Source organism: Podarcis cretensis (genome assembly GCF_951804945.1).
Source record: "Podarcis cretensis genome assembly, chromosome: 16".
NCBI classification, from domain to species: domain Eukaryota; kingdom Metazoa; phylum Chordata; class Lepidosauria; order Squamata; family Lacertidae; genus Podarcis; species Podarcis cretensis.
Genome location: NC_137186.1, coordinates 21,040,111 through 21,066,239, shown reverse-complemented (window position 1 = coordinate 21,066,239; position 26,129 = coordinate 21,040,111). Strand labels below are relative to the sequence as shown.

General features: G+C 47.7%; 2 protein-coding genes across 4 annotated transcripts in view; one reads left to right on the top strand and one right to left on the bottom strand.

The window, feature by feature from the left end:
* The window catches only part of FBXW8 (F-box and WD repeat domain containing 8), a 64,191-nt gene extending 42,726 nt beyond the window's left edge, over positions 1–21,465 (top strand). For 2 of the 3 annotated variants that reach the window (XM_079956764.1, XM_079956763.1), the window contains 4 exons: positions 8,724–8,851; positions 16,030–16,203; positions 18,245–18,361; positions 19,807–21,465. In XM_079956764.1, coding sequence (XP_079812890.1) covers positions 8,724–8,851; positions 16,030–16,203; positions 18,245–18,361; positions 19,807–19,951 — 564 coding nt within the window. In that variant the 3' untranslated portion in view covers positions 19,952–21,465. The remainder of the gene's footprint in view (positions 1–8,723; positions 8,852–16,029; positions 16,204–18,244; positions 18,362–19,806) is intronic. The other variant, XM_079956765.1, reaches the window with a different exon arrangement.
* Positions 21,438–26,129, bottom strand: part of TESC (tescalcin) — a 33,768-nt gene continuing 29,076 nt past the window's right edge. Inside the window, exons 4-8 of the mRNA XM_079957243.1 lie at positions 24,731–24,870; positions 23,144–23,205; positions 22,925–23,032; positions 22,366–22,413; positions 21,438–21,766 (exon numbers count right to left, since the gene is read on the bottom strand). Coding sequence (XP_079813369.1) covers positions 21,689–21,766; positions 22,366–22,413; positions 22,925–23,032; positions 23,144–23,205; positions 24,731–24,870 — 436 coding nt within the window. The 3' untranslated portion in view covers positions 21,438–21,688. The remainder of the gene's footprint in view (positions 21,767–22,365; positions 22,414–22,924; positions 23,033–23,143; positions 23,206–24,730; positions 24,871–26,129) is intronic.

The window sequence follows — 26,129 nt, the reverse complement described above, 5'->3', positions numbered from 1 at the left end:
ATAATTGTCTTATATGTGTGTCTGTGGGGGGAGGAGGATAGGCTCTCCCTTCTTAAAGGTGTAAACCAAGAAGAGATATAAAGTCCAAGGTAATCTGTAGTGGTTTTTTAAAGAAACGAGTTGTAGTCTTGATGTTCATTTAAGCCCTTGGGGGACATCGTTTCAAACAAATGAATATATCGTGCTTCCTGTTGTAACAATAGTCTATCAATGTTTCTCCTGGTATATAAATCTACTTTTGGTTTCCAGATAATGAAAAAGACAAAATCATCCTCCGTATGTTTTTGCTGTATGTAATGTTCCACCAGTGGGGCTTCTAGCACTCTGTTGCGGATCCGTGATCGATGTTCGTTTATGCGTAGTTTAATTGATCTGGTGCTTATGGCATGGGCACATCCATGCTTACACGCTATTCTTCGTGTTACAGTTACTAAAATGTTCAATCTGAAACTTAAAGCCGGTCTGTATGTTGACAAACTCCTTTACTTGTAGTGCGTATTTGCATACATTGCAACTACCACATTTGTAGTGACCTTTAGTTGATGCTTCCGGATATGTAAGTTGGTCCGATTTCACCAAATAATTCCTCAGTGATTTGGTTTTTTTTAGACCAATTACAGGTGGTTTTTGACATCCTGGGATGTTGGATAACAAATGCCAATGTTTATATATGAGTTTCTTAATGCTAGAAGTATAGTGCTGCCTACATGGACTGACAGTGGCTCTCCAGGATTTCAGACAGGAAGATTTTTCCCAGCCCTACCTGGAGATGACGGGAATTGAAACTAGGGCCTTCTCTCTTGCAAAGCAGGTGCTGTGCCACTGAGAATAAGGAATAACCCCCTGTTGTTCCAGTAGAGGCCAAATGCAGCCCAGTATTTGCCCCACCCCACCCTCAGCAACTGCATTATTCCCTTGACACAGAGGCCGAGGCTGATTTGTAGCGACAAATGTGCCTCATTTCCTCGCAGAGGGAGCCAGGCTTTTTTGTACAGCTGTAGGCCTCTAGGGGGAACTGTTTGCTTTTTTATAGGAGACACTGTGCTTTCCTTGTGAGACTCTGCAAGCGACAAGAACTCCTTGGAACCAATTGCATTCCGATTGTGCAACTGTGTTCCAAAGTGTGTGACATTTAGAAGCTTGCAAAAAATAAATAAATGTTGCAATGTGTGTTGTATGTGTTGGTCAGCCAAAGGATGTTCCTGCCGACACCACAGGTGCCTCATACAATTACAGGTGGCAAAGTGTGCATGTTTCATAAAGATTTCAAGAGGAAATGATAGCAGCGGCTCTGTGCACTGTGTCTGATTTCTCTGCTTACCTTTCCAACGGTGTTTATTTTTTACTGCGGCAAAGTAGTTCCCTCAAACCTAGTTAGAAGGCCAAGGTTTTCCTGATCCTGGGAGTTAAGAGTGCCTTTCTTCAAGGGATGAGGTTGAGGAATAGGGCTCAACGATATATTTATATATCGTCCAAAAGTAGTTTGAAGTCCATATCGCTCTATTGGTTTCATAATTTTTGACCTGGCAATATGTTGCAAATCAAGATGTGTGTTAGGTCTGGGCAATATATCATCCAAAACCGGTATGAAGTCTATATCATGATAGTGGTTTCATAATTTTTGGCCTGGCAATATATTGCAAATCATGATCTCTCTCTCTCTCTCTGTGTGTGTGTGTTATGCTAAAAATCACAGTGTTGGGAAAACTGAAGCAGGCAATTTCTCTACATAGCTCCATCCTTATTTCAGACATTGTGATAGATTGGTATATCACGATGCTTTGCAATGTTTAGCTGGTGAGAATGTCACACTGCCATCCTTAAAGGACTCCCCGTTAAAGCTCAAGTGTCCCCCGTTCCATTGGGGGTAGAAGACCCCTGGAGCTGATGGGGCCCCTGTACCTTTCAGCCAAGGTGGCGTTTGCCAAGCTGTTGCTCTCTACATATGGCTCCATCTAAGGCTGGCTGTTGCTGAAGCAACATCAGAGCTTTGCTCCCGTGCAACATTCAGGAGGAGCGCTGGGACAAGGCTGGCGTTGGCATCATAACAAAAGTGCCCTGTCCATGCCCCAAATGGAACCAGAAGAAAGAGCTCCGCGGGAGCCTCCCGAATGGCACTCTGTGGATTCGGAGTGGTTTCCTAATGTAGGTCTGAGGTCTTTTTGGTGTGCGGTGGCAGATGGTTCGCGAGGGGCATGTATGCTAATGAGGGGGAACGGGGCTGAAGGAACCCAGACGGTAAGGATGTCTCTGACAAGGACACCGGCTTGCTTGGCGTTCCCGCTCCGGCTGACATCACGCCGGAAACTTAATTACAAATGTCTATTATGATAATTATTCCCCAGACGTGAAGGGACTTTGCATGGGTTGATTATGGTGGTCAGGAGGCGATGATCAATCTCCAGGTTGATGCGAGAGACGTATTGCTGCGTTTTGGCCTGTTTTGGAGGGATGGAGCCGTCTCCCCCGCTCGGCAGTCATGTTTCATTTTTGGTTTCCTGGGCCAAGGTGCTGCACTTGGTTGGCAGAAGGACTGGATGAGCAGGAGCTCGCTTGTCGAGACGATGTGCTTCTTTTTGTGCCATAAAAATCACACCAGCCCTTTATTTTACGTTGCTCTGATAACCGATCAAAGACTTACTGGTTTGCTGATGTGTTTTTTTGCCAGTTGGTTGATATAACATGATGCTAATCTTCTGTGGATGCTGTTTTGAGAACCTAAAAATTTAAATATTGAAAGCTGCTGTTTATTCTTAGAAGAAGCATTTTCTTGTATTGCTCCCCTATCGCTGCAGCACAGCAGAACCAAAACAGCCTCACAGAAATGTGTGTATGTTGTGCCCTTGATTTCCAGCCCCATTGTCTAAAAACTAGTCTCCTTAATTAATTTGTTTCATTATATTTATGGATGCTTTAGCTGAGATCCCTGCATTGCAGGGGGTTGGACTAGATGATCCTTGGGGTCCCTTCTAACTCTGCAATACTGTGCTTCTATGATTCACCATGGAGCTGTCCAGTAGATCTCGCAGAATCCCAAGGCTATAAAGTTCACTTTAAAAAGTGAGAAAGTTTCTAGCCCTCATTGTTACTAAGGGAAATAGATACTGGTCTTTCATAACATAATTTATAGTCCTTTGGATATATTCTAGAACAGTGGTTCCTTAAATCTCCCTGCCCGCCTCCCCGCAGAACCACTTGATAGTTGCTGGGGGTCTCTTGCTGGACCACTTAATGGTTTTTCTGCCTGCTAGATCCTGGCTGATTTTAATATGCATTTTTAATCACTTATTTTGTTTCTTAGATATTATAGCTTACTCTGTTGCCCTCTGAATCCCATGGAATTCAAAGTGCAATACAATGAAAGAAATAAAAGAAGTAATGAAAATGCAATCGGAAACCAATATGTATATTTAGTGTGCCTTTGACCACAAATCCATGGACATGCTACATGAATCCTGTGGGCTGCTGGGGGTCCACAGACCCCAGTTTAATGCTCTAAACGCAGCAGAGCAAGTCCCTGAGCTTGTAGTCCTTGTTTCGCCGCTCGCATCTCAGTGAGAGAAATGACCACAGCGTTGGGCGGCTGCTCTCTCCCCACTTTGCCTTTGTCCATAGGTTAAATGTGTTTCGCAACCTCCTTCCTTGCCTCTGGCAGACATCTGTCCGCATCTTAACCCCAGCCTGGCTCGGTTGCCCACTCTGCTTGGCAAGGCAGCATGCAGGGAAACGAGGTCCAGGGCAGAAGCAGCAGGAGCTGCAGGTGCTTTGGCAAAATTCATCACCGACATCCGGGTTCACTCCTGGCTCGGTTTGGCGATGGCAGCTTTGTGCTGGCCACTTTGACACACTCTGTCTCTCTTTTTCAAACTTTAAAAAGAAAAGGGGGGAAAACCCCCCCGAAACCTGAGTGTTTTTGTTTTGAAAATAGCATCTCTGTTAATTTGCACGGAGGTGCTGCAAAGAATTATCATTGCACCGTGAGCATCTAGCCTTGCCGTAGGCTGGGAAGGCGGACTGCCGCTTCGCCTGATTTCCCAAGGTGGCCTCCTCTGAGCGGTCGGCAGGTATGCTCGGCCCCTGAGTGAGAAGAGAGTGTGTATGTGTACGGAAAGTCACTTTTGGGATGGCATGGAAGTTGATGTGCGTCCCTCCCCGCTGCGCCGCCCGCTTGATCCTCGATGAGGTAGCATTCCCTGTGCTAGAACGCTGACTCCCCCCTGGCACAGAGCCGCAAGATAGTCTGGCTGGCCGACTGTCAAAAAATTACATCATGTTGGAGTAAACTGCTTTTAAATCAAACATCCATTATTCATACATATTAACTTCTTTATGCTCTCTTTTTTATTATTCCACACACACCTCACATCCCCCCCCCCATAACTGCTTCTTCTGGATAGGTTTACTGTTTCCCACCCCCAATTTTCTCTCTCTCTTGTTGATCTTGGTCTTTCGAATATTAGCTCATCTGTAATCTTATAATCAAACAAATCACCTTATCTCCAAGCTGTTTGTGTGTGTGTTTAGCCAGCCGATGTGATGATTAGCCACACACACTGCACGGGGCTGACGCAGGTTGGAGTCCAATATCACCAGGAAGGCCGCAGGAATAAGCCTCCAATAATGCTGGATGTGCACTTAAGCCACAATCACTCGGCACATTCAAAGCACTCTTCTACGGCTTTCATAGTCATAGCTCTCGTCCCTGTCCCCCCCCCCAGCAGAATAGGATCCTGGGAACTGTAGTTTGAGGGTCCTGGCAACTGGAGCTCTGTGAGGGGCAGCCTAAAGTTCCCAAGATTCTTTGTGGGGAGCCAAGGCTGTTAAAATGGAATAAGAACATAAGACAAATCCTGCTGGATCAGGCCAGTGACCCGTCTAGTCCAGCATCCTGTTCTCACAGCGGCCGACCAGATGCCTGTGGGAAACCTGCAAGCAGGATTCAAACTCAAGAGCCCCCTCTCCTCCTGTGGCTTCCAGTATTCAGAAGCATTTCTGCCTCCAGCCATGGAGACAGAGCATAGCCATTGTGGCTGGTAGCCATCAATAGCCTTCCCCTCCATGAATTTGCCCAGTCCTCTCTTAAAACCACCCAGATTGGTGGCCATCACTGCCTCCTTAGGAAGTGAGTTCCATAGTTTAACATTGCACTGCATGAAGAAGTCTTGTCTTTTATCCGCCCTGAATAAATGTACCTTTAACTCAGGCTTCCTCAACCTCGGCCCTCCAGATGTTTTGAGACTACAGTTCCCATCATCCCTGACCACTGGTCCTGCTAGCTAGGGATCATGGGAGTTGTAGGCCAAAAACATCTGGAGGTCCGAGGTTGAGGAAGCCTGCTTTAACTGTTTGCATGGCTGCAACCTTAGTTATTGAGCCAACGCCGCCTTCCCCAACCTGGTGCCCTCTAAATGTTGCCGAACTACATCTCTCATCATCCCTGGCCATTGGCCATGCTGGCTTGGGCTGATAGGAGCCAGATTCCCCCAGCAATTGAAGGGCCACGGGTTCCCCATCTCTGGATTAAAGCCCGTACCTCCTTATCCCCTAAATTGCATTTCTCCACCTTTGCCTGCATCTCTCTCCCCATGCACCCCCCACCCTTGCTGACCCGCCCCACAGTCCAGCAAAGGTCAAAGGTCTCAGCTCTCCCAACTTGTGTTGTGGTGAGGTGGCATTAGACTAATGCGTTGCCTGAACAAAAGGGAAAGCCAGGGCATAAATAATTGATTTTGCTCTCCTGTAACAACCGGCGAAAATGAAGTCCCATTTGCTCAGCCTTATTAAAAGAGCGAGGGGGGGGGCGAGGCGGTAAAGGTCGTTAAGGGACTTGTAACGCGGAGCAGAACCCGCCCGTGAAATGGATGCTGCGCTTTGCTAATCTCCCAGGGCTTTAACTCAAAGTCGCGGCGAAGGCCGTCTTAAGGCGTTTGGGGCGCGTTGAATTATTCAGCGTTTGGGGAGATCAGTCCCCGCTTCAGGTCCAGAAGCTTTTTGATTTCTGGTGGTAAACTGAGACGCCTTTGTTTGTTTGTTTGGTACGCGCATTCCTGTCTGAGCCCTCGGTTCTGAAATTGAAAGATTCCCTGTGAACCTGCCTTCAATCTTGTTGAGTCACCGCTGCTGCCATCTTGAAACTTCAGACTGAGATGGGTGCCTCCTTGGCACCCAGCGCTTGGGACTCTCAGCAAATTTGTCAACAGGATCAAACCTAACTAGCCCCAGCTGACTTTCTCCCTCTTTAGCCAGAGTGCGGAACTGCCAGTCCACGTGTTGGATATGGCTCCAGGGACCTCTTTGTCTGACCTTCGGCCTCTGCTCCTCACTTCTCCCCTGTGCCATAATTAATGCTTCTCTTGAAGCTAATAGGAGGTGTTTTTTAATTGTCTAAATGGTTTAATGGGAGACCATTTATGGGGGATTCACAGCTGGGGAGGAAAGGGTTAGCATTGGACATCCAATGAGTCTAGATGTTGGGGACTGTCAGCAGGGCCTTCTTGGTGGTGGTACCCTCTTGATTGAACACGCTTCCCCTGCATGTTAGGCGGCCGCCATCAGTGATTGATTTCGGAGCCATATGAAGATGCTTTTCTGCAACGTTTGAAGATCAGCATTGACTTTTTTCAACAGATGGCAGAACATGTCTTTGTATGCATAGGTGATATTAGATGTGCATGCTGTGATCCTCCCTTAGGACTGTTTTACAGTTAATAATAAAGGGATATAAATTCTTCTTCTTTTTCTTCCTCCTATTTTTATTTGATTGCAATATATAAGTATCGGTATCTACTTGTACAGGTATACACCTACCCATGTATAAGTATGCTTAATTCATTTTTAACGCATAAAAATACATTAAAGCCAAGCAAGCAAGTGAAGTCAATCACGGAAATGAGAGACCTTGGGTTGTAGCCAACTAAGGCCTACTCAGAGGAGACCCATTGGAATTAACCAGCCTAAGTAAGTCAGGTTCATTAATTCAGTGGGTCTGCTCTGGCAACCATTAACATTGGATACAACCCTCTCAATATCTGAACTATAAATTGTTTTCGTGTATAAGACTAGTTTTTTTTCTTTAAAAAATATGTTTAAAATTGGGTGTTGTCTTGTACACGGATACAATTCCCCCCATTTTCTTAATTTGGAGTCCCCCAAAACAGCGGGTGTCTTATACACAGAAAAATACGGTATATGGCTAGATATTTTCTCACGTCTTAGGTTGACTCCTTTATCTCACTCTTGCAAGGTTAGTTAGTTTTATCATATGAGCCAATTAGCCAATTCCCATAGTCTCCCATTCCAATCTTCTAACACAGGGATAAAAGGTAAAGGTAAAGGTACCCCTGCCCGTACGGGCCAGTCTTGACAGACTCTGGGGTTGTGCGCCCATCTCACTTAAGAGGCCAGGGGCCAGCGCTGTCCGGAGACACTTCCGGGTCACGTGGCCAGCGTGACATCGCTGCTCTGGCCAGAGCCAGAGCCAGAGCCGCACACGGAAACGCCGTTTACCTTCCCGCTGGTAAGCGGTCCCTATTTATCTACTTGCACCCGGAGGTGCTTTCGAACTGCTAGGTTGGCAGGCGCTGGGACCGAGCAGCGGGAGCGCACCCCGTCGCAGGGATTCGAACCGCCGACCTTTCGATCGGCAAGCCCTAGGCGCTGAGGCTTTAACCCACAGCGCCACCTGCGTCCCGCAACACAGGGATAGCACTCCATTATAGCATTTTGCTGTAGGAGCAGCTGTTAGCAAACACATTATCAATTCTGCAAAACCAGATCCTCAACATATTCAAATAATACTGTGTATGGTTGTGCCGGCAATTCAGCCCCGGTTATAAGTTAAATTTAATTTCTCATTGGGGAAGTGTTGTAACTCAGTGTTTCCCAACCTTGGGCCTCCAGCTGTTTTTGAACTACAACTCGCATCATCCCTGACTAGCAAGACCAGTGGCAAGGGATGATGGGAATTGTAGTCCAAAGACAGCTGGAGGCCCAAGGTTGGGAAACACTGTTGTAACTTAGTGATAGGGAATCTGCTTTGCATGCAGAAGGTCCCTGGCTCAGGGTGGCCTCAGTATAAGACAGCTTTCAACGTTATATATTCCCCCAATATTGTTAATTTTAAGAGATAACAAGTCTATAGCTGCTGGAAGGGCACAAAGAGGAAAGGAACCTCCTGGGGGAGAGGAACCAGTCCTAACTCCTGGTTTTTCTTAATCAGAGAGACAGATTCTTAATCATAGAATTGTAGAGTTGGAAGAGACCATGATGGCCATGTAGTCTAACCTCCCGTAATGCAGGAATCTTTCACTCAACCTGGGGCTCAAACCCATGACCCTGAGATTAAGAGTCTCATGCTCTACCGAGCCATCTCACTTAGAACTGGGGAACCTTCTCTGGCCTTCTCTCCCCCACCCCTCAAGGCCCTGGAGGGTGCAGTCTTGCTTGCTGCAGGGGTCTGCTTGGTCACCACAATCCTTGCAGGGAATGCACTGGCAGAGCAGACCCCAGCAGAATTGAACTCCATCCTCCCACCCCTTGGTTGACATCACCCAGTGATGTCACCTAATGGATAGGTAGGTTTGGCGGGGGGAGGGAATAGCTGTGCAGGCCACTTTGGACCCCCTGGCAGGCGAAGACTGGCCTGCAAGGCCAGAAGATCCCCACCCTTTCCCCTAACCCTTGGTTGACAATCTGCATTCCCATGGTGTGTTTTTCCCCCCCAGATCCTTCTCTACAACTTGGAAACGGGACAGTGCACAGCGCAGCTCGGAAGCTCCCTGGGGGACTTTTCCTGCGTCAATCTCCGGGACAGCCCTCCCTCCCTGCTGGTGGCTGGGAACAAGGACAGAAGGTACACCCAAGGAGGTGGGGCAGGGGACCCCACACGGCACACGTTGAGCTGTGTGCGGCCCATTTGGTCAGGTTAGCTTTATCAAACTTTTTATTTTGCTTCCCACACATAAAAAGGGTTGCCTCCAACGCTAGTCCTACTCAAAGACCCGTTGAAAATTAACGGGCGAGGCTCACTTAGGCCCATTCATGTTGATGGATTTACTCTGAGTAGGACTAACACTGTATACAACCCAAAAGTCCCCAATCAATTTGCGAGAATAGAATCCAGTAAATAAAAATATACACATCAGAAACAGAATAAAAACATTCAATGGTGGATACCACCCAGGTGCCCAGGAAACAAAAAATGTATTTGCCTGGTGCCTAGGACAAAAAGAGAGTAGGTACCAGGCAGGCTTCCTGAGGCACAGCATTCCATAGACTTGGGGGTTACTACAGAAAGGGCCATGTTCAACCTCCAGACTTCCCTTATAGGTGGCATGCAGAGAAGGGCCTCAGATGAACTGGGCAGGTTGCCAAGGGGAAAGGCAGTTTGTCCTGGGCCCCCAAACCTGTCATGCTGCTCTGAACCACAGTGCACCCAGTAACACGAATCAACCAGTCTGGTGGACTCTTGCATGTGGACTGCGGCAGGGAGGCGCCATCTTGTAATTTTCATCCGGTACCAAAACACAGGAAGCTGCTTTACACTGAGTCAGACCCTTGGTCCATCTAGCTCAGTATTGTCTACACCAGGGGTGGCCAACTCTCAAGAGACTGCCATCTACTTTCAGAATTAAAAACTGACAGTCATCTACCCTTGTTGTTGTTTTTTTTTGGGGGGGGGGTTCAGCTCAAAGTTGTTGAGTGCTTTTTTTAGGGAGATGAAAAGCCCTGTTTTTTTTACTCACTCACAAATGGAGCAAAACAGCAGCACAGAGAAACCTCCGTCCCTTCCAGAGATCATACAACAATGGAGGGCGTGGCGAGGGGGCGTGGCAGGAGTCAGTTTTAATGACGCTAAGGAAAGGGATCCAGAGATCGACCACGATCTACCAAAACCTCGCGGGGATCTACCAGTAGATCGCGATCGGCCTGTTGGGCATCCCTGGTCTACACTGACTGGCAGCAGCTCTTGGGGGGATTTCAGGCAGGAGTATTTCCCAGCCCTGCCTGAAGATGCCGTTGGGGATTGATGCTCTGCCGCCGAGGTACAACACCTTCCCAAATGTCTTGGGCCGGCCTGGATCTTGGCACCCTACCCCAAACTTGGCTGTACCTTTGTAGCAGCCTTCCTGTCGCCTTTCACGGAATTGCACTGCACACCAGAGGCAAGAGTCTGTATAAACTTTTCAGAAAATCAGACACAATATTAGGTCATGGCTGGACAGCACACCTCGCTTTGCTTTGTTCTGTCCTGTCGTTGTTTTGCAAGCTCTGCGGGAAGAGTCCCTCCTTTATTCCTCTTCTCCCCACCCCCCCAAAATAATATATTTTTTAAAGCCATTTGGTGGACACAGTTGGTGTACTGCCCAGCGAGGCCCCTTGGAACGAGGCCCTCCTCTTTCCTGCGGACACTCATGGAAAAAAAGGAGAAAGAAATGAGTTTGGCATTTTAAACCTCACTTCCTGAAATTTTGAAGTAGGGAAATAACCTAAAGGAGAATCGCACGTGCCAAAAAGAGAACCCACCCCCACCCCCTCGGCATTACCGCCACCAAACAGTGGCAATCATGTAGGTTGGGTTGCAGTTGATATCTCTCAGGTGGCCAAAACAAAAAAGGATTTTCACGTGAATGAATTCCAGATTCTATTTAGCTGATTTGCGGCTCCCCACCCCTTTATCTCCTCATCTTGGCCAGTCTTACGTCTCTCCCCCCCCCTCTCCCCCCCCCCACCGCTCAGTGTCTGTTGGCAGACATAGAAGCGCTCAGAGTCATCAGCGTGTAAAGATTAGAGTGCTTTTTCAAAAAAAACCCAAAAACCCACGTCCCTCCACATCCAATTTTTAGATTCCCCCTCCTCCCCGCCACCTTTTCTTTTTCTTTCTTTTTTTTGGCGGGGGGAGAGACAGGGTGTTAATTATTTAAATGGTCCAGCACACCACACCAAAGGGATGTTGCACGGTGGCCAAAGGCCAGCTGGGTAATAGCTCCCTGCTCTTTCCTTCTCCCCTTCTCACACACCTGTCTCCCTCCCTGTACCTTCTTCCCCCCCCCCCATGCATCAGGCCTCAGGTGGCACTTTGATCCAGGATCAGATTCAAAGGCATGTTGTTTCCCCTTTCTGGATTTTCAGAGCCTAACTGCCTTCTGCAGGAGCTAGTTCCATCATTCAACTTTGTGCTGGGTGAAGAAGTTTTTCAAATCGATCCTGAGTACAGGCGTACCTCGGAAGTCAAAGGGAATCCGTTCTGGAAGACCATTCGACTTCCAAAACATTCGGAAACTAAGGAAGCTCCTGCAGCCAATCGGAACTCGCGTCTGTCATTTGGGTTCCAAAGAATGTCAGCAAACCAGAACACTCACTTCCAGGTTTGCGGCGTTCAGGAGCCAAAATGTCACAAGGCGTTCGACTTCCGAGGTACGACTATCTCTGTCTCTCTCTCTCTCTCTCTCTCTCTCTCTATCTCTATCTCTATCTCTATCTCTATCTCTATCTCTATCTCTATCTCTATCTCTATCTCTATCTATCATCTATCTATCATCTATCTATCTCTGTCTGTCTGTCTGTCTGTCTGTCTATTTTTGCCTGGCACCTAAAAGTGTATAATGAAGGCGCCAGGTGAACATCCCTGGTGAGAGCATTTCACAAATGGGCAGCCACTGTACAAAAGGTTCTCGTGTTGCCACTTTCCAGACCTCTCGTGGAGGAGGCACATGAAGAAGAACACAAGTTCTTGTGTTAGGAGAGTCGGGGGGGGGGGCGTGTGTGGTAAGGACAGAAACTTTCCTCTACCTTCTTTCTCCATGCTGTACATAATTTCTTTTACACTTCCTTCGTGTCACCTTTTGCTCTCCTTTCCTCCAAACCCAGGGCCAAGTGGTTTTGTGTAGCTGTAAAGCACCATCTCCTGTGCACTGGAGGAGGAGGGTTTAAATTTATTTCCCACCCTTCTTCCCAAAGAAACTCAGGGCAGGAAACACATCAGAGATAAAGCAACACAATTAAAAATGGAAACATATTTAAGCACTTAGCCTCTCTCCAGCTTCTGGGAGTTATCGGACGTTGTCCATACAGTGGTACCTTGGGTTAAGAACTTAATTTGTTCCGGAGGTCCGTTCTTAACCTGAAACTGTTCTTAACCTGAAGCACCACTTTAGCTAACGGGGCCTCCTGCTGCCTCCGCACCACCACCGCACCATTTCTGTTCTCATCCTGAAGCAAAGTTCTTAACCCGAGGTACTATTTCTGGGTTAGCGGAGTCTGTAACCTGAAGCGTCTGTAACCCAAGGTGCCACTGTACTTCCAAGCCTCTCCCCATGGGCCTGAGGACTAGATACTTGCTTCATTTCATTTAAATTTATATTTATTTCATGCACACAATTCAGAGCAGTGTGCATGTTTCTTTCTTCCCCCTTTTGCCCTTACAACCACCTTGTGAGCCAGGGGAATCAGTGAGGATGGGGTTTGGGCCAGTTTTCCTTTAAGAATGGGCCGTGTGAACCTGTTTAGTGTTGCAGGAATTTTCCTTAGTTTGTTTTCGAGGAACGGGTACGCCATAGTGGGGGTTTTTCTGGTTTTATCTACCTCCAAGTGCACCCATTGTTTCGTTTCACCTTCCAGGATGTGTGGGATTATGTGGTGCACTTGGTTGGTGATATAGCATAGTTCTGTGTTTTCTAACACACAGTCGTTAATAAAAACTAATTTAAAAAACAGCAGCAGCAACCCTGTGAGGTAGGTTAAGTGACAGGTAGTAACTGCCTAAAGATCACCCAGTGAGCTTCATAGCTTGGGGGGGGGGAGAGAGAAGACAGCACCTGAGGTTCCCAGGTCCCCAAATCCTAAACCCAGCTCCCTAATTCCATCCTTTTCAAGGTTCAATCATTGCGGAACCACAATGCTCTGGCATTGGTAGCCAAAGCCTGGGAGATGGAGTTGGTAAGACTTCCCCGCCGCACAAAAGCAACAACAACTCGAAAAGTGTCTTTTGCCTCCCCCCGCGCCGCGTCCGGGAACGGATGCCTGGAAGCCGGGTCCTTGCAAATGAAACCGCGACGACTCAGCCAGGGCTCGGTAGATGGAAGGCGGCCTGATTATTATACGCGATGCCGGCGGGCAGCTCGCCAGGCCGCACGCTGTCATGGATGGGGGCTTGGAAGCAGCGCTTCGGTTTCGCCCAGCGCCGAGCTCTGCGCAGCCCCCCACCCAGGCAAGAGGAAGAGCGGGAGACAGGCTTTGTTTACTCCATCTGTGGATGCTCTGACAAGCGGCAGCGGAGGTGTTGCGCGTGGCCCAGCCTGCCTGAGCACGCTCATTTCCCTTCTCCAGCCTGTCAGATGGATGCCACCCGGTCGGAAGCCTTTGTCCTCCTTTTTGTTTTAATTGTCGGAACGGAGCTATTCCCAGGCTCCTGCCGGGCGGTTTCATTAGAGAAGGGCAATGCGGGGAGGAGGGAGGGAAGGAGGGGAAGCTTTGGATTTGTTTTTTTGGAACAGCCTCCAGATCGGAGCAGGGATCCTGAACAATGGAAGTGCTGGCACAGGGAGTGTCCTCCTGTCATCCGCTTGGGCCTCCCAGCTTCCGCAGTTCATCATTTCCCAAGGATTAGCTTCCATTCCTTTTCCAGCAGCCTCTGTGGCGGTTCCCGCTCTACTCTCTGGGCTCTGTCGTTGTTACACACACACACACACACACACACACACACACACACACACCCCTCTTTTTGGCAATCTGCAATGATTTCATCTTCATTGGTTTTGGATGATCAGACTGCTAAGCCCTTCCTTCATCCATGCACTTGCTCAACTCTCCCACAGCTTCTTTGAACCCAGCAGTGGGAAACCTCATGCTGAGAAGCAGCTCTCCCAGCCTCTCTGCCTCCCCAGGCCGCACCCCTGACTGACTCCACGTCACACCTTCCTTGGATGTTTTTGCTAGGCTACGGTGTATATTCATAATGCCCCTCACTTCCCTAGAGGAAGCACAGAGAGAGGGGTTCATGAGTGTTAGTAGCTCACAATAACTTCTTCCATCTCTGTTCCGGGGACCTCTAGGTTAGATTACTGCAACACATTATAGGTAAAGGTAAAGGGACCCCTGACTGTTAGGTCCAGTTGTGGACGACTCTGAGGTTTCGGCGCTCATCTCGCTTTACTGGCCGAGGGAGCTGATGTACAGCTTCTGGGTCATGTGGCCAGCATGACTAAGCCGCTTCTGGCAAACCAGAGCAGCGCACGGAAACGCCTTTTACCTTCCCGCCAGAGCAGTATCTATTTATCTACTTGCACATCGTGCTTTCGAACTGCTAGGTTGGCAGGAGCCGGGACTGAGCAACGGGAGCTCACCCCGTCGTGGGGATTCGAACCGCCGACCTTCTGATCGGCAAGTCCTAGGCTCTGTTGTTTAGACCACAGCATCACCCGCGTCTCTAAAGATGGTTAGAGAAACTTCAGCTGGTGCAGAATTCAGCGGCCAGCTTGCTCATCAGGGCAAGATGGTTTCAACATATTACACCGTCCAATTCTGGGCCGTCCAATGAAGCTGAAAGATTCAGGACAGACAGAAGAAATAACTTCTTCCCCTAGTGCAGACTTAAATGGTGGAATTTGGGTTCCCTCAGGAGGCAGTGATGATTGCCACCAACTTGGATGGCTTTAAAAGAGGATCAGACAAACCCACAGAAGAGAAGGCCACCCGTGGCCACTAGCCACAACGGCTGTGTTCTGCCTCCATTGCCAGAGGCCGTGCGCCATATGACTGCCAGCAGCTGATATTCAAAGTGGGGGGAGCACTCAGGTCCTGCTTGCAGGCCTCCCATGTGGCATCTGGTTGGCCGCTGTGAGAACAGGATGTTGGACTAGATGGGCCATTGGCTTGATCCAGCAAAACTCTTCTTAAGTTTTTTTAAGGGGTTTTGACAAATTCATAGAGACATCTGAAGGCAGCCCTGTATAGGGAAGCCTTTTAATATTTTATTGTGTTTTTCTGTACAGTGGTACCTCGGGTTAAGAACTTAATTTGTTCTGGAGGTCCGTTCTTAACCTGAAGCACCACTTTAGCTAATGGGGCCTCCCACTGCCGCCGCACCACCGCCGCACGATTTCTGTTCTCAACCTGAAGCAAAGTTCTTAACCCAAGGTACTATTTCTGGGTTAGAGGAGTCTGTAACCTGAAGTGCCTGTAACCTGAAGCATCTGTAACCCGAGGTACCACTGTATGTTGGAAGCCACCCAGAATGACTGGGGAAACGCAGTCAGATGGGTGGGGAACTTATATATAACAATAATAATAATTGGAGCAGCCGTACCCAAACCATTTCCCCCCACTTAAAAATTGCTGAGGTTGTTGACGGATTCTTCTGCCTCTTGTAGCAATTGTCATGCGCTGTCCTAGGTGCTACATGATTTTTAATTGCAGATGTGCTGCGGACCACCTGGATGAAGGGGTCTGTGGACCGCACTTTGGGAACCCCTCCCATAGCAGCTAACACTATCAATGGCGATTCTGGGTTCTACTTCCACTTTCAGAGGCAACATGTTGCTGAATGCCAGTTGCTGCGAATCAGAAGCCGAGAGCACTGTTGCACTTGTGCCCTGCTTTGTGGGCTTCCCGTGGGCATGTGGTTGGCTACTAGATGGGCCACTGGCCTGATCTGGCAGGGCTCGTCCCGTGTTCTTACGTATAAACATCCATTTCATTTAGGGCATTTCTATCCCACCTTTTTTCCTCCAAGGAGCTCAGGGTTGTGTACATGGCTCTCTCCTTCCTCAGTTAATCCCCACAATAATAACCCTGCAAGGTGAGTCGCTTTGTGGCCGACTTGGGGATTTGAACCCTGCTCTCCCAGGTCTTAATTCTGGCACTCTAACCGCTGCACCACACTGCCTCTCATAGATGGCTCAACTAGCGAGAGAGGCTGGCTGTCGGCACGTATGGAATCTAACATGGTTCCAAGTAGATCTTGCTGGATCCATCTCTTCTGGGGTTGTGCTAGTGACACGAGACTTGACTGCATTTCTGTCTTTGTCTTAGGGTGAGGGTTTTTGACCTCCGCATAAGCGCCTCCGTTTGCTCCCTCTATGGCCACCAGCTGGGAGTCTCTTCTGTGCAGATGGATGACTGGAAGATCGTCAGTGGAGGGGAAGAGGGCCTGGTCTGTGTGTGGGACCAGAGGATGGGCACCAAGCTCTGGGAAATCCATGCCAGGTAAAGTCAGCTGCTGCTGGAGGCTGGTCCATTACAGCAAGGGGGGCGGGTACTTGCCTAAGGGGCAACGCTGAGGCTGACTAGCAGCAGCACCTGCTAAGTAAGGAGGCGGGCAGGTGGAGCTTTGGTGAGGGGAGACTACTGCAATCATCTTCATCATCATCATCATCATCATCATAAATTATTACTTATACCCCGCCCATCTGGCCAGGCCTCCCCAGCCACTCTGGGCGGCTCCCAACTGAATATTAAAAACGCAATACAGCATTAAGCATTAAAAACTTTCCTAAACAAGGCTACCTTCGTATGTCTTCTAAAAGTCAGATAGTTGCTTATTGCCTTGACATCTGATGAGAGGGTGTTCCACAGGGCGGGCGCCACTACCGAGAAGGCCCTCTGCTTGGTTCCCTGTTACCTCTCTTCTCGCAGGGAGGGAACCGCCAGAAGGCCTTCAGAGCTGGACCTCAGCGTCTGGGCTGAACGATGGGGGTGGAGACACTCTTTCAGGTATACTGGGCCGAGGCCATTTAGGGCTTTAAAGGTCAGCACCAACACTTTGAATTGTGCTCGGAAACGTACTGGGAGCCAATGCAGGTCTCTCACGACCAGTGTTATATGGTCTCAGCTGCTCTGTGGTTATGTATTTTGAAAAAAATGTATTTGTCTAGTTCCATACTTTGGGACTCCCAAATGGTTAATTCCACTCAGTGGCATTGCCCTGTCTTACAGGGGCTGCTTGAATGCTTACATCCCAGATTCGGTGATTTCTAGTGCCAGCGAGGTTCATTTAGAAGCCAAGCCTTGAGTGTTATCAGCCCAGTCCCGCAGAATTCTTTGCCACTGGTTTTCGTTGTATGGCTTTATGTATAAATGGCAAACTGCTTGGGGGTGGCGGTTCTTTTCTCTATCTAGGAATAGTGGGATCTAAATATTTTTTTACAAATATAATAAAATACCCGAGTGCACCTTTTAATTCCTGCTTCTGGCATCTCTGGTTAAAAGGATTTTGGATGCCTGACTTCTGTCCATTAATTTAAGTGGCTCTTCTCTGGGCAGGACTAGCACTAGGTTTAACCCCAGCCCTGATAAGTCAGGTATGGGGGAACCATGTTGGACTCCATCTCCCATCATCCGTGGTCATGCTGCCTGGGGCTGATGGGAATCGGAGTCCAGCACCACTTGGAGGCTCTCAGAGCATTTGCTGAAGCTGACTTCCCCCCTTGCCCTGCTTCAGGAATCTGGCTGCACTTCAGCAATTGTCCATTGGGTGGTGCTAAAAGCAAAAATACTATTATTATTATTGGCTTGAATGGAGACCCACCCCCTTCTCTCCCCTTCCCCTCCAGTGCCACTGCACTGGACTGACCCATTTAACTCAAAACAAGAAAAAGCAGCAAATGGAGACTTTCGGAACAACCGGCACCACCTGGTTGCCTGCCAGATATTTTTGGACTGCAGTTCCCATCAGCCTGAGTTCTGGACCAAAACCTCTGGAGGGCACCAGGTTTGTTACTCTGAGTAGACCTATTGAAGTTAGCGGGCACAATTTATGCAAGGCCGTTGGTTTCAGTAGGTCTGCTCTTGAATATGGCTTTGTTGGAGACAAGCCTACTTTTCAAAAGTGGAAAAAAAGACAAATCGTTCAGGGCGGTCATATGGATCATTGTGTGTTGATTTTGTATCCATAGGAAATCCGCCCGCAAACGAGAGAATTGAGTTTAGATGCGCAGATAACAAATGTTGATTTTGCTATGAATATTGGGCAGTTCCCTGCACCCCTTGCTAATGCAACATTCATGTTGTCATTTGTGCATGGAAATGCATTTTTTTCACTTGGCATTTTCATGTGTGTGTGGGTGTAGAGTTTTGTTCCAATCAACTCTGCATTTTAATGACAATACATTTTTAACAGTGGGGGTGGGGAGAGAAACGATTAAAAGAACTTGCACGTCATATTTAGAAATGTTAATCGTGACTCCCATTAAGATTTAAAAAAAAAAAATTAAACAGAAACACCAACAACATTCCTTTTTCCCTCCAGGCACCCTGTCCGCCACATCTGGTTCAACAGCCACAGCCTCATCACCGCCAATATCCCTGACGAGAAGGTTCCCCGAGGCGCCAGCATCATGGATGATGACCTGACTGCTCATCGAAGGTAAGAACCAACCACAGGGGCAGCAGTTTGACTAAGCAGAAAGAGGGCTAAGAGTCTGAGAAGCAGGAAATGCGAGTGGGCCACGCCCCTGAATGCTCAAAACTGAGGTGGGAGGGTTAATAGAGTTGACGGGAATAATGACTGCAGCCATGTCTGGATTGACCACCCTGTGGACAGTCCAGTTCATGTGGAATTGCCTATGAAGGGCCTTTCAGCTGTGGCTCCCCATCTATGGGATGGTCTCTCCAGTGAGGCCTGCTGGGCACCTTTCAGTCTTTGGGAAAACTTGCCTTTCTTTCCCATGGCCTTTGAGGGACTGAGCCAAATCTCTCCCACAGCACTTGTGCTGCAAAAGCTTTCTGTGGCCAGGCGTCACCATCCCCTTTAGGCTCCAGGCCAAAATATTTCTTTTTTTGGCCAGGCCTTTGGCTCTTAATCATCTGTGGCCTCCTTGAGTGGTGGGATGTTTTGGGACTGTCTTTTAGATTTTTGTCGTAAGTTGCTCACAGTTACCTTGGTAAAAAGACCATCAATATATTCAGTAAATAATAATAATAATAATAATAATAATAATAATAATAATAATAATAATAATAAAATATGAGGATGTGTTTGTTTCTGTATTACCATATTTTTCACTCTATAAGACGCACCAGACCATAAGACGCACCTAGTTTTTGGAGGAGGAAAACAAGGGGGAAAAAATCTGAATCTCAGAAGCCAGAACAGCAAGAGGGATCGCTGCGCAGCGAAAGCAGCGATCCCTCTTGCTGTTCTGGCTTCTGGGATAGCTGTGCAGCCTGCATTCGCTCCATAAGACACACACACATTTCCCCTTACTTTTTAGGAGGGAAAAAGTGAGTCTTATAGAGCAAAAAATACGGTAATATGTTAATGTGGTAATATGTGGTAATGTGGTAATATGGTAATATGTTAATGTGGTAATATATGTTAATACGGTAATATGTTAATGTGGTAATATGGAGGCTTGCCCCCTCCCACCCAAAAATGTTTAGGCACCAGGCGAGAACACTTCTCTTCAATCGAGCATTAGGCTGATTTAACCTTCTGTGACCTTTTAAATGTGTCTGTGGGGGGGGTTATTGGTTTGTTCTGCTTTTGTTTTATTGCATATTTTGTGTTTTTATTTTGTATTTTTACGCTGTGGACTTCCCTGTGATCTTTGGATGAAGGCCAGTATACAAATGAAATGAATGTTGTGCTCCTTTTTCCCACAATGGTATCATGCGGTTATGTTTATGTTTTGTCAATCTAAGTTGCTTGGAGTTTCTAGGTAACAGGTGACTAAGAAGTCATAATAATAATAATAACAACAACAATAATATGCATGCTAATCATGCTAATGCCGCCCGTCTTGGTTGGGGAGGGCGGGGTATAAATAAAAATTTATTATTATTATTATTATTATTCTCTCCCCAAATCAGACATCGAGGAATCATCTATGCATATGAGTTCTCGGTGGACCAGCTGGCTGCAGAGAGCATCCTTCCTATCTGCCGCTCCTCTTACAACGAAACAACAGGCTACAACTACAATATTGGCCTGGCGGTCCCCTACGACAACATCTAGCTGCGGCGGGAAGTAAGAGGTGCTGATCAAAGGCCGACCAACATGCCGAGCAGGAAGGACGGTGCCCACGTCCACAGGAAGGTGTCTGGGTCACGGCAGCGGCTGCTGCAGAAACTCACGGAGGAGAATGCGAAGATGATCCTGGGTGACGCCCCCTAAAACCCACCTGGATGCAGCGAGGCAGAGGACGACGAGGGATGGAGCGGATGCAGTGGGCAGGGTGCAGAGCTTTGTAAAACCCAGGCCTGGCACAGTAGGAATGGAGAAGTGCTGGCCCAAAGTGACTCAGGACCAGAGGAGGAAGAAGAAGAGGAGGAGCAGAAGGGAGTAGTTAAAACAGGGAGCCAAGCAGGTAGAGAGACTGGACTTCCTAACCTTGGGCCCAGGCCTGATCTTTTAGGTTACTTTATGGGCCTGGGGAATGTGATGGCTGGGACCACGACCAGTGAGATAGCAAGTGAACTACAGGGCCTCTTGAAAGCATGTGTAAATCACTTACCATTTCCTCCCAGGATGTCAGATAGCCCTTGAAGCACACTTGGGAAGTTATAACATACTTCTGGACATATTTACACAAACAAACAACCCTTTCTATTGATGATGATGATGATGATGATGATGATAAGAAATAAGATTTGTTAAAATTAAATACCAGGGTACCTTGTACCTTAAAATTAAATACCAGGGTAGACTCAACCACATCTCCTACAATGGTTTATTGGTGCTTGTTTTTAAACTTTTTTTGCTTTTAAATTGTTTCCTGTGCTTTTACCGTATGCATTCTATTGTTTTAATGTTGTGAATTCTTTGGTATGTGATTTAGTGGATATAAATATAACCATACCAACTGGGAATAACGAAGTGGCATGTTTAATGCTACACAGGGCATCCCATGTTCCTTGGGGCCTGTTTCTCCAGTTTTATTTCACAATTAGCAAAGAGTGCTTGGACTGCCCAGGATTTTGTAGAAACCCCCCCCCCAATGGATGGTGTAATTTGTGAGTTTGGCACATGACTTCCCTCAATTTTCGGAGCAATGAATCCAAAGTCACGTTTTTCGTTTGCCATCTTGATTCAAAATGGCACCTGGCAATCAAATGTCAACGAAGAACCCCATGCCAAATCTTAGGAACCCTCATGGTGGTGATATCCTGAGTGGCGGTCAAGCCTATGCCAAAGAACAGGTGAAGTCATGCCAAAGTCATGTTTCAGTCCACCATCTTGGTTCAAAATAGTGGCTAGCTTGCAAAGGTCAACGGAGAGCACTGCCCCTGCCCTGGGAACCCTCACGCCAAGTTCAGTAACAATATTTTAAGACAACAGACAGAAATCACTTTCCAATATATATATATAGTAGATAGATGCAAGATAATCTGGATCTGATTCCTCACCCTTGGTCAAGAAGAGCACCCAGTTTTTTTAAAAGTTGAGTCCCATGACTGTATCTGATCACAGGATCCACAAGTAAGCAAGCTTCTGCCAAGAATTAAAAACAAAACCTGCTTTATTGATGATTTGAGGCTATGAGGCTTTTTAGTGTAGACAAGAGAGAGAAAATAGCTGTAAAGCCAAAGCCAGGCACATCAACGCCTAAAACCTGCAACGTCCCCCTGCAAAAAAAACTGCCCCAGCCATGGGAGATGCAGTTCCCCCTTAATACCCGTATCGACCGCCTGACGGTTTCCGTCCCAGGTCGCTCCAGAAGGCACCAACACCTCAGTCCCAGCTTCTCCGTGGTCAGTAGCACATCGCAATCGGCTCCATGGTCAGGAAGCGAACGTGCATCTTGGTCTCGATGTCTATGCCTTCCCAGATCTGCCGGTGGAGAGGCAACGAAAGCAAGCTTGAGCCATGAGTACAGGTTAAGGGCCCTTTTAATGCTACAGGCCACAAACTAAGGTCTGTTGCTGATAAGCTGCAGATTTGGTATCTGCTACTCTTATGAGTGCACTCAAGTCATAGAGCTGGAGGGGAATAGTCTTGTAAGCAAGCCAGTCAAACCTGTCCCTGCCCTTGTCTGATGCAAGAAATCTGAAGCATCCCAAACGGACCAAAGGCTCCCCCACTCTGCCCCCAAGTAACAGGTCCTTCCTCAAACAGTTCTTGCTGTCAGGATACTTCTCCCACTTTTCTTATTTAGAAGCATTTATATGACACCTTAATGTTTATAAAATCTCTCAATGTGCAATTTTTAAACAGGAAAAAAAATCATTAAAATGCAGCCTAAAACCAATGAAACAGCAATATAAAAACATATTAATCAGGGTTAAGGCAATTTAACCCTGTAAAACAGGATCCAATTTTAGAGGTAACAGAAAGCCTAGCACTGTGTCCCTCCCCCCCTGCCCCCGCCCCTCCCACAGGTTGGTTCTCCATCACTTCCACCAAGCAATAGGGTGAGCATCCTTTCTAACCTTAAGGAAGTCTTCAAATGTGATTCCCTCGTATACTTGATCCGGCTCCTGCAACAAGAATAGAAACATTACGTCGAGCGGTGAAAGTCTATTGAGGGCAGAGGAGGCGTTCTGAGAAAAAACGGAGGGCTCTTACTTCTTAACTCAAAGCAAAAACCTACATGCCATTCTTAAGGGCGACGTTTTCCTAAAAGGGCTTACAGCACAACCTTAATGCACAATCGAGGAAAAACACAATTCAACATTAAAATGGGTGGGGAACCTGGGCCAAACTTGGCCCACCAGTCCATTTTTTCCCTGAAACACACCCACATGCCACACACCCGATGTCAGGTGTGGGGGCAGAGAGACACACAGCGGAATAGCATCAGCGGGTGTCTGGGGAGTTCAAACCTGCTATGTACCTCTCCATCCCCCCATCTTTCCAAGCACTATCTGGAGATGGGGATTGAACCTGGGACCTCCTGCGGGCAAGCAGGTGCTCTACCACTGATCTACATCCCTTCCTCTCCTTGGAATGACTGTGTGCTGGTCATCTGCAGCGTTGCGCTCAGCCTACCATTTGCCCCACGCAGATGCTGGCAGCCTCCATCATGGCTCCGTCTGCGATGGACCTCGCCGATTCCTTATCCAGGTGGGGGTTCCCCGAAAGCATCTCTTGCACAATCTGGAGGGCAGAAGCAAGTTGCAAACTGGTTGGAGGAGGAGGAGCGGTGCCAGGTCATTGAAAGTGCAGTTAAGTGAGTGGGATGCCCAAATAATAATAATAATACATTACATTCCTGTATTCCTGCAGAGTGATCTTGCCGTCACTGTCTGCATCGTACATGTGGAAAAGAACTAGGGGAGAGAAGGCAAAATAAATTAGGGTCGGGAGTAAACAGCTTAAAAGCACAGTACTATGTGTGAAATAGGGACGCGGGTGGCGCTGTGGGTAAAACCTCAGCGCCTAGGACTTGCCGATCGCATGGTCGGCGGTTCGAATCCCTGCGGCGGGGTGCGCTCCCGCTGCTCGGTCCCAGCGCCTGCCAACCTAGCAGTTCGAAAGCACCTCTGGGTGCAAGTAGATAAATAGGGACCGCTTACCAGCGGGAAGGTAAACGGCGTTTCCGTGTGCGGCTCTGGCTCTGGCTCTGGCCAGAGCAGCGATGTCACGCTGGCCACGTGACCCGGAAGTGTCTCTGGACAGCGCTGGCCCCTGGCCTCTTAAGTGAGATGGGCGCACAACCCCAGAGTCTGTCAAGACTGGCCCGTACGGGCAGGGGTACCTTTACCTTTACCTTACCAGCGGGAAGGTAAACGGCGTTCCGTGTGCTGCACTGGCTCGCCAGATGCACCTTGTCACGCTGGCCACGTGACCCGGAAGTGTCTGCGGACAGCGCTGGCTCCCGGCCTACAGAGTGAGATGAGCGCACAACCCTAGAGTCTGGCAAGACTGGCCCAAACGGGCAGGGGTACCTTTACCTTTACCTTTATGCGTGAAATAAATTCATTCAAAGCCCATATTTACCCCGCACAATAGTAACTGAGCCTAACAGATCAAATCAGGGACTGTATCAAATACCAACAGAGTTCTTGTGCCAGTAGGCAGGGGAAGGTTGTTTGTGTGCATGTGTGCAAAATCAAGAACATATAATTTAATGACTTACAAAAATAACCACAGCTTGAATGCAAATGAAAATTAAACACACACGGACCAAAAATGTGGGTCATCTCACTCATAGCCCATGGGGGGGCAATTACTGATACTGGAGCATAGTAACATATTCTTTCTTAAAATATAGGATTTGCTTTACTTATAAATCTTGGGATATTGTCCTCAAGGGCTTATGATGTTCTCTCTTGATGATGAAAAGTCACCAAGAATGCCAAAGAGCATAATTCACAGGAGGCCTTTGAACATTATCACCGTCATGAAATGAATTTTTACCCCCTGGTTGAAATTGATAGGAGGGGAGGGGCATCCTCTGGTATACCTTAACCTTCGACTTAATTTTTCCGTAATAGCTATGGACCAGATTCTGACTGTACTATAAATCCTTATTTAATCCCTCTAAAGAGTTCCTTTTAAAAGCTATTTCTACAATAACCATCCTGGCAGCTCTCAATAAGTACAGGATCAGCTCTTTATCCAAAGCACCTTCATTTGTCCAGAACGAAATGTGGCCCTTGATAGGAAAAAGTTTCTCCGCTAGATGACTTTGAAGTTGGAGATGGGAGGGCACACAGTGGACATGGAAGAAGGGGGAAAACTCCAGGCACCACACTCTTTACAGCTAAACATGAACACAGTGGCTTCATGCAGACCATTCCTCCCGTCTGCCAACAAAACAACAGATTCGATCGAGAAAGAGGAGCACCTTACATTTTAGCTTCTTCTTACGGAATCGATCGAGCTGTTCGTCGTCCATGTCCATCTCGATGGGCCTGAAATTGGACATGATCGTCAAGAAGTCTTCGAAGTTGATCTCCTCCGCGAACCCATCCGATGATTCTCGCAGGTTCCTATCGGCACGAAAGCACTCAGAACACTTTCGACATGAGGCACACCTAATGTAGAGCCCTCCATCCTCTGGCTGGGCTCCCAATGCAGCCCTAGTCAGCATGGGCAATAGCCGGGGGTGATGGGAGTCAGGCCCCAGCAGAAACTGGAGGGCACCGTGTTGGCAACCCTTGTTCTACACACCCATCGGCCCCTGTGCTTTTGAGGGGTGAGATGGGGTGAGGGAAGTGTGTTTGCAAAGGCACAGCCTTATTTAGAAATGGGTTTGCTGCTGTGTGAGGGTGTCCCAGACATTTGAATAAAATCAACACATTTGTAAAAACTCAAATCTTTCATTGTGGCAGCACTCAAACTTTGGAACTCCCTGCCTATTGACTCGAGGCAGGTACCTCTCCAGCAAGCAATTCGAAAGCATGTCAAAATGCAAGTAGATAAATAGATACCGCTCCGGCGGGAAGGTAAACGGCGTTTCCGTGCACTGCTCTGGTTTGCCAGAAGCGGCTTAGTCAAGCTGGCCACATGACCCGGAAGCTGTATGCCAGCTCCCTCGGCCAATAAAGCGAGCTACCCCAGAGTCGGTCACGACTGGACCTAATGGTCAGGGGTCCCTTTACCTTTATCCAAATATGCAGAATGCCGACATGTGTTTTATTCTGCTTTTATCTGATCACTGATTTTAATTTGAAAGCTTCACGTCTTTACTGATAACGTCATTGTTCTCTTCTTTCGGTAAACTGCTTTGAGGTTTTCCCTTCTGCTTACAATCAAGCAGTATATAAACTGTGATAAAATAAGCAGAGGATAAATTGTTTACTTACAGAATTTAAATGTGACAATTGCCATTTGCAAACAATTCCATAGAAGAATGGAATGCGTCACACACACAGCCCAAGTCCCCAAAGTGCTAAGGATTGTCTACACCAGTGTTTTCCAACCTTTGGTCTCTAGCTGTTTTTGGACTACACTTCCCATCATCCCTAACCACTGGTCTTGCTCGCTAAGTATGATGGGAGTTGTAGTCCAAAAACAGCTGGAGACCCAAGGTTGGGAAACACTGGTCTACACCAACAGTAACTGCAGAGGCGTGATGAGTTGGTCTGACTAACTGGATTTTCTGTGGCAAGGTGAAATCTAGGTCAACAGCATTTAAAAAGCATGCATTGGCATTTTGAGGATGAAACCATGTGGATGTTGCAAAAATAAATAAATGGCAGCAACAGCACTGGGCGTAAGAAAAGACTTCTCAATCAGGCCCAGCATC